The sequence below is a fragment of the Oryza glaberrima genome, chromosome 9, assembly GCF_000147395.1.
Source record: "Oryza glaberrima chromosome 9, OglaRS2, whole genome shotgun sequence".
Lineage (NCBI taxonomy): Eukaryota > Viridiplantae > Streptophyta > Magnoliopsida > Poales > Poaceae > Oryza > Oryza glaberrima.
In genome coordinates this window covers 14066065-14079780 of record NC_068334.1, presented here as the reverse complement: position 1 = coordinate 14079780, position 13716 = coordinate 14066065, and the positions used below count along the sequence as shown (strand labels likewise).

General features: G+C 48.4%; 1 protein-coding gene across 1 annotated transcript; it reads right to left on the bottom strand.

Annotated features, from left to right (window-relative positions):
• Positions 1-9343: 9343 nt before the first annotated feature.
• On the bottom strand, positions 9344-12502 carry LOC127785139 (putative CBL-interacting protein kinase 27). The gene has a single exon (XM_052312560.1). The coding sequence runs from the start codon at positions 10928-10930 to the stop codon at positions 9716-9718; it is 1215 nt and encodes a 404-aa protein (XP_052168520.1). The 5' UTR covers positions 10931-12502; the 3' UTR covers positions 9344-9715.
• Between the last annotated feature and the right edge of the window lie 1214 nt (positions 12503-13716).

The window sequence follows — 13716 nt, the reverse complement described above, 5'->3', positions numbered from 1 at the left end:
TAATAGGTACAACATTTGCAAATTGAATAGTAAAACATCAAATAAATACTAGCTGAAACATTTAAATGTAATAAGTGCAACATTTAAAAAAAATCATGAATAAAGCTAAATATTTTTTCATCGGATTATAACCATGTTTGATCATGTTTTAAAAATCTAATTACAATGAATTGGAGAAGTAATTTAAGAAAAAAAATAGTTAAAAGTTTGCTCAAAGAAACTTAAACCAACCCTAACTTGTTTTCTAGTATGGATGCATGGCTTCCGATGCTTGCAGTGGGCTGCATCTGGTGTGTCTGCATGCAGCATGCGTTGGCTGAGGCTAAGGTGGGCGTGAAGGCGTCTGATTTTAGCTTAAAAATATGACGTCCGATCCGTAGTCACTTCCTTCTTTTAGGGAACCTTTTTAGGTTAAAATGTTCGACCGGAACTTGATTTGGAATATACTAACAAATAGACTGAATTCAGTTCTCATATACAATATTAATTAGACTACCCTATAGTTTAACAAATAGTTTCACTTATTCTTTCATTCATCACTCAACGGTTCAGATCATCCTGGTAAAAATTCAATGGTCCAGAGTGCTTCTCTCCTCCCACGGTCCAACCCCTTCCCGTGCACATCGCGCCCTCGCCGCCAGAAATCTCACCACCTTCTCTTGCACCCGATGTCCCAATCTCTTCCCGCGTGCTGCTGCTCCGATCTCCTCACATCTCCTGCCGCGTGCGCTCGCCAACCCTTTCCGCCCACTCGTGCGATCTCCACCCCTCTCCACTGGACGCCGACGACGAATTCGGACTCAGCCATGAAAATCACGCCGCTCCTCTCCCAATCGCTCCCCTACCCCTCCCCAGATTGGACTAGGGCACTGGCGGCGACGGGAGCTCTGCGTGTGCCTGCTCCCACGTTGCCTACTGCCCCGCCCAAGCCTCCGGCTCCGGCAGTTGGCGACGGTGGCGCCGACGAGGTGGCTGGTACCTCACCTGGATATGCGCCGGCTTCACCAGGGACGGAATTGTTCTGCAAGATTGTGCTTGTGCTGCTCTTCCTGCTGCAAATGTGCGTGTCTCCATCGATTGTCATCTGTTCACGAATATGGCTTGTTCGTCCTTACTGATCTCTGTCTCTTGATTCCAATCCCCATCTCTCTATTTTTTTTGTTCGTCCATTTTGTAGGACAGCAGTTCTCTTTTTTTTTGGGTGCATCCTTTGTGGGTTTGTGCAGTGCGATAGGAGCGATAGGGTCAAAATGGTAGAGAGCATCTCCCAGATTGGCCTTATGATTAGCAGATGGATTGTTGGTAATGCCCTGTCCAGTAAGTACATTTTTCTTCAGTGCAAAATGGATTTTTATTTTTTATTGCTTCGACAATTAATCTTTTCATTTTTGCATATACTTGTGTGGTTTGATGGCCGTAAAGGGAGCATAAGAGTGCCTTCCTACCTTAGAATCGAAATTTGATTTCGTACTATCTTGATTCAGCAAAATGTCATAAAATGCCTTGGCTGAATTAACCTTCTGTGTTCCTGTATGTTCAGAAACTTGACAAATTCAGGGTGTCATTATCTTTTCTATACTAAAATGTAACGTACCAGTTGATTCTTTGCTGTTTCTAAGACTCAACAAGCACAAGCAGTTTCAGGTAAAGCATGATTCTTCCTGGAAGTGCTTCAGAACAGGTTTGTCGTTCACCATGTTGTTTGAGATGTTTGCTTGTCAGGTATAGTAAATCATGCTTTGTCCTGATCCTTTTTCTTTCGTGAAAAGTCCACTAAGGACTTCAGACTTTGGATCATAGTTTTGCATCACATATATTCATGCACAATGAACAATGGTTAATAATATGATTTCATCGACACACTCACCTACACTCAGAATAATATGCATTTCATACTTTACATTTATAAGCATTTTCCCGGTGGCAGGTGGGCATTGAGTGTCCGCCTGCATTTCAAGTATTTATGAAAACGGAAGTTCTGGATTTAGTTATGATCAATTTAGGTAATTCTCTAAAATGTATCCTGACTGATATCATGTTAGAGGGATTATCTTATCTTCTGATTATTGCTTACATAGATATTCCATATATGTGTTAAGCATGGACAATATATTACTATGGATAAATTTTGGGAAACTAGATTCACATATACAGATAGACTTGTACTCAAATTCGCGACATCCCAAAGTTAAACTGTTGATTAGCGGTGGTATCATGAGGTTCATAAATTCGCAGTATCCCAAAGTTAAAGTTATTGGGATTATATTGTGTACCTCTGAATCTTATTTCTTTGGATTTACTGTATGGTGACTGAATGTTTCAGCTGACATTGCATAAGATAATTCAGTGTATTTTCTTAAAAATTTTATGTAGCTATGGTTCTCCATCGCTCATTCGCTGTTTCAAATGTGAATATTCAGGTTGCTGAACAATTGACAGACTATTCAATAAAATCATGGTTGGAGCTTTCGAATTATGTTACTGTATAGATGCTTATTATAAATAGTAGAATAACTGGCGCTCCTTGTGTGGTTGTGCCCAAAATGCTGCTCGGTCATGCTTTTACCTCAAACTGAACTGTCACATTTTTCCTGCATTAGCATTTAATTTTTAGGTTGTAGTTTACCGCATGGTACTTGGACATGATTCTTATTTTTTGCCCTTCCTATCTTACCTCTGGTCCTTAGGGTTGGATGTTAAGTTCTGTAACAGGAAGATATTAAATGTTCATTTTTCTATCATTTCAGGAATAATAGTCAAGGTGTTCCCATTTGGGAAAAACAGAGTAGGAGCATAATCAGTTTTGAAGATATAAAGGCCGAGTTTAGTTCCAAACTTTTTCTTCAAACTTCCAACTTTTCTATCACATCAAAACTTTCCTACACACACAAACTTTCAACTTTTCCATCACATCGTTCCAATTTCAATCAAACTTCCAATTTTGGCGTGAAACACACCCAAAATGGAATCTGTACATTATCTTGCCTTCCACACAAATTTATATATAATGGAACTTCACAACGAGGGTTCCATGTGCATGGTTACAACTTTAGTAATATAATCTAATGTTATAGTTATTGTGCAAGTTAATCTACTGTAAAATGAATCCTCATTCAGTCTGTGTGGATTATGCTAAGCATATGTCATCCTATAGTGACGCATAAGCGAATAATAGTGAAGATTAGCCTAGAACCATGAAGGATGTTAAGCATGTGGCATCAACTATCAAGTTTCGTTCAGTTGCTGGAAATCACGTTTCTAAGAAATAGGTGATGAATGTGTCATTATAAATTTTACACGCCTGAAATTGTATATAGAAATATTGTGAATAGTCAGGTTATATAAGTGTCATGTCATGTAATAGAGAGATGAATATTGATTTCCATTGCTTGTTGATACCATACTTTGCAGAAGTAAGAACAATGTTGGTATTAGATGATATTATAGTTTTCTGAAGGTCAAAATCAACTAAAACCTGAACGGTTTTCTTATACAATTGACTTTCTTTAATATGATATGTTGCCAAGAAGTGGTAAATAATGTTTGTGTTGTGGTCAACCAAGGATAAAAATATGTAGCTTCAATGGTAATATTTAGCTTCTAGAATTGGAAAGGCCAGCTGATTGAAGGGATAGGTTGAATTAAAAAAAATTCATTTGCCCCCCCCCCCCCCCCCCCCTCTTCCCCCCTCTACATTCACTATTTATCGTTTACTCCCAAGAGCTTTGGTTATACTCCACAGTAAACAGCAATGTCATTAATGATTTGGAAACAAAAGCAAACCTATGTGTTTCTTTCTTCTTAAATGGGAAATGATCTGCTAATTGTCCAAGAGTTTAATTAAACCATGTGTAATCTCTTGTTATGGAATATATAATGTCAAGATTTTACTGTGGTTAGAATATCTTGGAAATAAAACATCCTTTGCACCTTATCTGATTAGGATAACTAAGTAGTCAACCTATGTAACTTAAAACACTTCCGACCTCCAGTACAGGGACTGTAACTTAAATAGTCAGAATCATTTTTCACCATTGGATTGAGATAACCAACGGTTAAAATCTGTGCCACGTCAGTCATACACAGTAACGAACAGCTACAGTATTGGTCAAATAGTGTCTATTATTGTCTTGGCCGTTATTCCAATGTTTGAAAAGGCTTAAGATGAAGATTAAATGTAGGCACACAAAACGAGAAAATCACGTACGATCAATTGAGTTTCAGTAATTACAAAATTTTAAAATATATATTTTGTATTTTAAAGCAATTTCTATATAAGAAAGTTTTCTCATAAATTATCCCTCTGTCCCAAAATATAATTATTTTTAGCATAGTGCCAAGTCAAATATTTGTAATTTTGACTACTAATAACAAAAAAAAAAAAAGATCAATCATGTAAAATTGATGTTACTAAATTTATCATTAAACAAACTATCACAATATGCAACTCTTTTTATTTAAAGCATCTTAATTTTATAGATATTATTGGTCAAAGTAGCATCTCAAAAATTATGTCGAAGTCCAAAAATACTTATATTTTAGAAGGGGGTAGTTTAAAAAGCATACTAATAAAAATAAAGATGAAAATCGGTCTCTCAATTACTCCATCCGTCTCAAAATATAAGTATATAACAACTTTTAGCACTTAAGACTTATCCCAAATATAATAACTCCTCCACCATCATTCTCTTCTCAATCAATCACAACCCTTCACCATTTATTTTTCTCACATACGTCCACTTCTCGAACAATTACAACTCCTTCATATTTAATTTTACCTACTTTCTTAATAACCGTAACTCTCTGTATAATACGGGATCGAGGGAGTAGAAGAGAACGGGATATGAGAGGGTTAAGCTACAGTGGCTATAGCAACTGCGGGTGACGTCGATTCCCACCTAACAGCGCCGGGCCATTGTTGCGCTTGCCAGCAGCAGCATCCATGTGCCGATTTGCACGGCTTGCGCGCAGCATGCTGCATCGTTCGCGTCTTGGTCCATCAATGCAACGAGCTTGCGTGTCGCCGCGACGTCGCTGTCCTCCATCTCCCGTAATCCGGGACCTCCATCTCCCACTCCAACCCCGGCGAGGCGACGCAGCTCGATCAATGGGCAATGGGCAATGGCCCTACGGCTACGGGGTACGGCCCCAGATGCCCCAGACCAAATCCGACGGGCAGACCCCAGTACCTGCCGGCTGAGCTGCCGTCCCCCTCTGAACCCGACGACGTGTCGCGAGCGCGGCGCGCGGCAGCTGATCCGGACCGTACGTGCGCCCCTTGGAGGAATGGTAGGTGACCACACTCCAACTGCCATCCTGTCTATCGTATGCACGATGCAATAATTGGTTTATGTTCTTCTGTTTGGGCCTGGTCTAGTCCTAACTTTTTCTTAAACTTTCACCTTTTCCATCACATCAGAATTTTCCTACATATATAAACTTTTAACTTTTTTCTTCAAACTTTTAATTTTAGTCAAACTCCCAATTTTAGCGTGGAACTAAACATTGATAGAGTCCATCGGTTACCCACATCCTCTAATAAATTAAAACGGTTTATTAAAAAATATAAATTAATTTATAGATAAAACTTTTATATATTTGTTCGTATTGATTTAAAAGCCAATGCTAAAACAAAATTACGTTGAAAGTATCTTAAAATTAACGACTTTTACTTTGACTTATTAGGCCAACTAATGAGCCTGATAATCACCATCCCAAAATATTTTTTTTGGTCCATGTAACATTTTTTCTAAAACTTTGATAGGAGAGAATAGGCGATGAAACTGCTATATTTTGGATGGAGGGAGTGGAGCACCTTGGAGAGAAGGGATATTGACTCCTCGTTTGTGGATCTTTTGATAATTACAGTTTCTATCTGAATTTCCAACTTCCACAACATGCTAGATTCTCACCTACTACCTCCGTTCTAAAATAAGTTTTTTTTTCACCCATCTCACACATACCAATACAAAAGAAAAAAAATACTATATGCCCCTATTTTATCAAACACTAATGCAATTACCAATTTATCTACTCCTATAATTATTCCCTATTTTCAGAAACTCCGATGCATAGTCTATTTTGGGACAAATGGAAAGAGCTCAAAAGTGAACTCATTACGGGATGAAAGGAGTAAATTGTAAGGACTTTCATAATGCAGTGACATGGCGCGTGGAATCGAGGTGCCAAGTGAAAGATTCTGTCTATGTCGCGCTCTGTCGTGCCCCCTACATGGTTTCTCAGTGCTCAGTTAGGGCACGGGTGCTCCACTGCGACGCGGTCCTGGAACCTCACTGCGAGACGGTCCCCATAAAAAAAATCCTTGTTAGTCCTAGCGAGGAGCCAAGGGTACCCTGTACTGTGGAATATGCGAGTTGTTAATGATTTCTCCTATGTGGAGTCCTCCTTTTTACAAGAAAACTCAGTTGGTGTAGCTTTGCATTGCTAGCGTCCTAAGGGAGTTTACAGTGCGGTGAGGTGGCGTTCAGCCTCGTTCGAGAGAATCGAATATTCCACGCCACATCGGCTATACACGGAGCCAGAAGAGGTCCTCGGAGCCAAACTTGGCTACCCGTTCTTGGAACGAAAAAAAGAGGGAGAAGTAGGGAGAATGCATTGTGGAGGGCGGAGCCTCGCGCGAGTGGCTTCGCGCAGGCGTCGGCGGTGGGCGGTGACGAGGACAGGAGCTCGCTGGCCGGCGTCGTCGCCGCTCGACCGCCCAGTCGCCTGGCGCCATTACAGCTCGAGCCGCCCCGCCCGCCGCCCAACGTCGTCACCGCTCGACCAGCCCACTAAACTTCCTCGCCGCCGCCCAACGTCGGTGCCGTCTCCAACTAAACTTCCTCCACCGCCGCCGTTGTCGAGCTATCGATGTCGTCGTTGGGCTGCTGCCGGTGTCGTCGAGCGACCGCCGCCGCGGCCGCCACCTGATGCCAGATCCGCCAGGCCTTTGCCATCGCTGCCCGAGGCCAGATCTGGCCACCCCACCGCCACCCGATGCCAGATCTGCCCGGCTCCACGCCAGCGACGGCGACCACCTGGCGATCCCATGGCAGCAGCATGCAGAACACGCCGGAGTAGTTGCACACGTCAGAGCCCACCCAGTCGGTGGTGAGGTTGTTGGGGTCGGAGAAGATGGCCTCCCGCCTCCACGTCTGCAGCGCCACGTACGCGTCCCACATCCTCGAGCTCGCAAACCTCCACCCTGCCGCCTCCGCCGCCGCACCACCACCACCATCGCCGTCGGACAAATCCGCCGCTGCCACCGCCCCACCGGCACTGGCAACGGCAACGCCGCGCCGCTCGACGCAGCAGCTGGGTAGCTCGGCACCGCCGCCGCGCCGGAGGAGGAAGGGGAGGCGCGGCGTCGGAGGAGGAAGAAGGCGCGCAGGCCGAGGAGGAAGGGGAGGCGCGGCGTCGGAGGAAGAAGGCGCGCGGGTGGAGAAGGAAGGGGAGGCGCGGCGTCAGAGGAAGAGACTGGGTGGGAGTGACACTGAGGATAAGGCTGAGAGAAAGACTTTTTTATTCGAGATTGCTAAGGGGCGATCGATCGCCCCTAGCGATCAGCCGGTCCCCCCTCCCTCCCTCCACGTGGTTTTCTTTTTTGGCACCGCATTATTTTCCTATTTTAGTAAATTTATACACCTAAAGTTTGTATACCTCAATTTTATACATCTAAAGTTTAGAGACCCAAAGTTTAAAAGTCAAAAGTTTATATATCCGAATAGAATTTGAATTTGAATTTGAATTCAAATATTTTTATATATAGTATTTCTATACATCTAAAGTTTATACATGTTTATACACCTAAATTTTATAGACCTAAAGTTTATACGTCAAAAGTTTATATACCCGTTTCAAAATTTTCAAATATTAGTTTATAGACCTAAAGTTTATAAGTCAAAAGTTTACATACATGTTTCAAATTTGAATTTAAATCCAAATATTAGTTTATAGACCCAAAGTTTATAAGTCAAAAGTTTATATACCCGTTCAAATTTGAATTTGAATTCAAATATTAGTTTATAGACCTAAAATTTATAAGTCAAAAGTTTACATACCCGTTTTAAATTTGAATTTGTATTCAAATATTATATATATATATATAGTATTTCTAAATATAAATTTTTCCAACTTTATTTTTTTAAAAAAAATTTATGGTGTAGTAGGAAGAGAAGAGGGGGAGGAGGAAGGGGGAGAGGAGGGAGCGTATAGGGGGGAGGGGCGGGTTGATCACTCCCCGCGATCACCCGCCCATTAGATTTACCTTTTTTATTTGTGTGGACCCTGTTTAAGGCTATATAGCACTGTGAGACTTGTGGTAAGTATTATTCTTATTGTATCTTCGTCCTATGTGGTAGCCCTAAGCTTTACAAAATGAGTGGCGCACTGCTAATGCCTAGAGGCAATGTACAATGTGGTCTCAGCACCATGCCCGCAGTATCCACGTAGGCTCGGATGACACGGTAGAGGAGAGAAGTGCCATTGCAAGGTGTCAGCATGATATACATAGGGCACGGTGGCTTGAGGAGAAAAGACGGAGGAAAGATGTGATCCAGTTATCCAGCCGAGAATGGTGAGGGCCGGAGAAAGTGCACCTCGTCACCTATTGTGAGGAAAGAGAAAGAACAAATGAGGTCAGCGAGACGCCTTCACTGGTGATCAACGACGCCACGGCCGCCGCTGATGTTGATAAAGATGACATACTCCCTCCGTAAAATAAAGACAAACCCTGGGTTTTCATGTCCAATGTTTGACCGTCCGTCTTATTTAAAAAATTATGAAAAAAAAATAAAAATATAAGTCACGCATAAAGTATTAATTATGTTTTATCATCTAACAACAATGAAAATACTAATTATAAAAAAATTTCATATAAGACGGATAATCAAACGTTGGACACGGAAACTCAGGGTTTGTCTTTTTTTTTTTGGACGGAGAGAGTAGGCCGGAGATTCCCAAGCTCACCTGTCAACCACTATAGCCCCACAACCATAGAGCTTGTTTAGCCCGCTTCGTCTCGATCTAAATCATTTTCCATGTAGAATGGTCATTAATAGAGGCATCTCTAAAAGTTGGAAGCATGATTTCCAGCTACCTAAGGATGTACCATGATCGTTATTAGGGACACCTAGTTTTTATATTAGAACATTTGCTAATCATAAATAGAAGAGAAACCATCGTTATAATGGTTAACAACAAGTCAACACTGACTCTTAGCATTTATAAGATGAAAACATTTTTTTATAATGAAATATATATTCGGCCTTTACTCAACGAGGTACAGCTAATTATAACATCAATTCACTCAGAACCGTTCACACACCAAGGAGACATGGTTGCATAAGGTAAAAAGACTCAGCATTTGTAAAACGAAAACATGGTTGCATAAAAATAAAAGAAGAAGAAAAATATGTACACTGATTCATAAACCGTCACATCGGCATGGGCAGAATGCGACGCAGAATCGCGCCAAATTCTTCTGTCTTTCTCGCGCGCAGATACCGACCTACTACTACACCAGCGGCAGCAAGCTAGCCAGCAACACTAGCAGCAGCAGTGGCTGGCAGCAGCAGCCATCGACTTCGAGTTGCTAGGGACAAACGAGCGAGCCAGACATCACCTCGGCACCAGACAATAATGCACCCCAATGGATTAGCAACGGATACGATTCGACGACGCGCAATAATGGCGGCAGCGACGTCCCGCCGTGTCGTCAGGTCGCCGCCGGCGACCAGACGATGTCCTTGAGCGCCGGCCGGAGCTCCTCGCTGAAGAACGGCCGGTACTCCATGGCGTCGCCGCCATCCTTGTTGACGTCCACCATGAGCAACGACGGCGCCACGCGTGCGCCGCCCATCGCGAGCGCCTCCAGCCGCGCGACCACGCCGCTCGCCGCCTCCCGCGTCGCGAACCGCGTGCCGCCCGCGCGCGCCGTGGCCCGCCCCGGCGACGCGGCGGGGTCGTGCTCGAACAGCGGCGACAGGTCGAAGCCCTCGGACAGGGAGATCAGGTGGAAGGCGTTCAGCACCTCGGGCGGCTCGTCCTTGTCGTCGCCAGCATTGCCACGCGGGTCCACCGGCGCCGGCGCGGGGTCGGCGATGATGGGGCGCGGGACGGGCGCCGTCTTGCGGAACCACGGCGTCTCGAGGAGGCCGGCGACGGTGACGCGGGTGTCCGGGTTGGGGTCGAGCAGCGTCTTGATGAGCTTCCGGGCGTCCGTCGTCACCCACGGCGGGCAGCAGAAGTCACCCCGCCGCATCTTGCGGTACATGCACACGAGGTTGTCGTCCTGGAACGGCAGCGCGCCGGCGAGCAGCACGTAGAGGATGACGCCGCAGGACCAGAGGTCGGCCTTGGCGCCGTCGTAGCCGTTGCCGGCGAGCACCTCGGGGGCGACGTACGCCGGCGTGCCGCAGGCGGTGTGGAGGAGGCCGTCGGGGCGCGCGTGGCAGGCGAGCGCGCTGAGCCCGAAGTCGGCGACCTTGAGGTTCCCGGCCTCGTCGAGCAGCAGGTTCTCGGGCTTCAGGTCGCGGTGGTACACCCCGCGGCCGTGGCAGAAGTCGACGGCGGAGACGAGCTGGCGGAAGTACCTCCGCGCGACGCCCTCCCCGACGCGGCCGTGGCGGGCGATCCGGTCGAACAGCTCGCCGCCCCGGACGAGCTCGAGCGCCAGGTACACCTTGGTGCGCGTGGCCATCACCTCGTGCAGCTCCACGACGCTCGGGTGGGACACCATCTTCATCACGGCGATCTCCCGCTTGATCTGCTCCGCCATCCCGGCGCGCTCCACCTTGTCCTTGGACACCACCTTCATCGCCACGGCGCGCCCCGTGCGCACGTCCCGCGCCGCGTGCACCCGCCCGAAGTTGCCGTGGCCCAGCACCCGTCCCATCTCGTACCTCCCCTCCAGCACCCCCTTCCACTCCATTGCCTGCCTTGCCGCTCTCGATCTGCTCTACCCGTCCTCGACGTGCTTGCGGTGGCAGTTGCGGCCGCCGCGGAGGCTGCGGTTGCCGGCGAGGTCGTCAGTGCGCCCGCGCCGCCGCATTGCTCCGCATTCCCCAATGGCCGCAGCAGCAGCGGCGGGCAACAAGTAGCGAGCACCTCACGCGGAGGAGCAGCCGGGGGAGAGCGAGCGGCAGCGGCGGCGGGCACGCGAAGAAAACGAGGGGGACGACGCGCGGTCACGCGGGGTATTATCGTGACGGTTAGGGGATCAGGGAGGCGCATCCAGCCGTCGATCTGTAATCGGATGGTAAAGAGATTTCGTGTGTCCTGGCATCCTGGGGCCCGCGAGGCTGTGGGCTGGTGCCTGGTGGGTGGTGTTGGTGTGGCGGTATTGGATCATCCCAATTTGGATGGGATGACGACGAGTGGGGCCCAGTTGTCAGTGGGGGCGTTGCCCACACGTCAGGAAAAGCCAGTGGTCGTAGGGCAGTAGGTGGGGGCCCGCCGGAATAATTGGTGGGCCGGCCTGGTCCATTATTATTGGATCAAATCCAAGCCGTTCTTTTTCTTTGCTCGAGTTCTGGTGCATGAGGCCATTCACGATGCTCTCATGTGGCATTCAGCCTCACTCTAGAAACCGAATATTCGTCCCCACATCGGCAATCCGCGCGGCTTGCCCAAGACCGCGGAGCCAACTGTGGCTCCCTGTTCCTCCTTTGTTTCGTAGGTGGGGCCCACACTCGTGGGCCGCGTTGTCCTACCGCCCCAACCCCGCCTCGCTTCCACCGCCCAACACCGCCGGGGAGAGGAGAGCATCGCCGGAGAGGCGGAGAGGGCATGGCCCCGTGCAAGGGGGCGGCGGTCGTCGCCGGCGAGGCCACCACCTGAGCTCGCTGGAGAGAAGGGAGGAAGGAAAGATGGACCACTACCATCGTCGTCGTCGCGCCGACCGAGAGTGGATCTGGCGAGCTCGGCGGCATCGCCACCGTCGTCCGCTGGGGAGAGGAGAGGGTGAGGCCCGTGCCGAGCGCCGCTGGAGGGGACTGGGAGGGGAGAGAGCAGAGGGAGGTGGCCGGAGCAGGGATGGAAGGGGTGGTTGTGGTGGACGGCGGTCCGGGGGCTCCTAGACCGCTGCCCGGTGCCGCGTAGCTCGGGCCGCTGCTCGACCACCCCGCCGCCGCCACCGCTCGGGCCGCCCCGCCGGCCGCCACCGCCGCTCAACACTGCAGTTGGGTGGCGCGGCACCACCGCCGCGCCGGAGGAGGAAGGGGAGGCGCGCGGGTGGAGATGGAGAAGCGCTCGAACAGCCTCACCGCCGGCCGCGCTGCCCCTCGATCCGCGGCGGCCGGAAGAGGAGGAGGAGGGGAGGCGCTCAAGCCGCCCCGCTGACCAGCGCCGGCGTCGCCGATCGGGCCGTTCGTGCCGCCGCCCGTCCGACGCGCTGCTCCACGCCGCAGCTGGGTGGCTCGGCATCGCCGCCACGCCGGAGGAGGAAGGGGAGGCACGGCGAGAGGAGAAAGGGGCGAGGCGTGTGGGTGGAGATGGAGAAGCGCGCAGGGATGAGGAGCGGACTGAGGATAAGGGAGAGAGAAACGATTTTTTTATCTGTGTGGCTACTCTTTGAGGCTACGTAGCACTGTGAGATTTGTGGCAAGTATTATTCTTCTTGTGTCTTCGTCCTATGTGGCAGCCACAGGCTGAGCAAAATGGGTGGCGCACTGCTAATGCCCTTATATGGAGATGACTAGGATTCGCCTCCCGCCTCGATTTGCAGGGAGGGGACGCCGGTGGGGAGAGAGAGCTGACGTCGCGAGATCCGCCCCCGAGCTCGTTGCCCTACATGTGCCACCCCATTCTGCGACAAGGACGGAAGCTCGCCGACCACGCCTCGCCGCAGGATCCTGCCATCGAGGAGACGAGCGGCGCCGCCGATGGGGAAAAAAGAGCGGCAGCCATAGTAGGAGGGGAGGCGCAACTGCTGGAGGAGGAGGAGGAGGAGGAGAGGCGGCGTCAGCCGGAGGAGGGGGGAAGGCGCGGCGGCCGGAGAAGGAGAAGGGGAGGCGCGACGGCCGGAGGAGGACGAGACGTGTGCGTCTGGCGAAGAAGAGGGGAGATGCGCGGTTTCTCTCGAGGGAGAGGATAGGGGAGAGAGAAGAGAGGGGGAGGGGTGGTTTATATTTTTTTTTTCTAGATTTTAGGTGTTCGGCGTAAACTTTGGACCTCTATTCAAATAGGAAAAAAATATTAGTACTGAACAAAATGTGTGAGGGACTGAAATATAAAATTAAAGTTACTCCTAAAGCTGCACTGTGAAGAACCTAGATTTTAGACTTGTAGCTTTGGTCTACATGACACTCCGAGGCTCCTTAAAGTAGTGTGACACACTGTTAATACCCTCAGTGCGGTACGCTTGATGATGCACCTACAAGTTTAAACCAATATTAGCATATTATAGTGTTTAGTAAGGTCTCAAATAAAGTCAGAGAACTATCCTAACAATAAGTTATAGTTACAAACTGGCTTGATTCTTATCTCATGTTGAAACATGTGGTTGATGTCCCATTCGTCGACCTTGCGTTTCATCCATATACATTGGATTCTGTTGTGCCTCCGTCGACCCTGTTGTATTAACCTCTTGTCAGGCACAATGACTGGACCAATATATGGTGGCCACTCATTTTGATTTCCATACGGATGAAATTGACCGCCCAAGTGCTTGCCAGTGTTTTGCCCATGCATGCAAACCTCTCTAGCTGGTGTTGGTGC

Coding starts and splice junctions, on each gene's coding strand:
- LOC127785139 (XM_052312560.1), bottom strand. CDS start 10,930: ATGGAGTGGAAGGGGGTGCTGGAGGGGAGGTACGAGATGGGACGGGTG.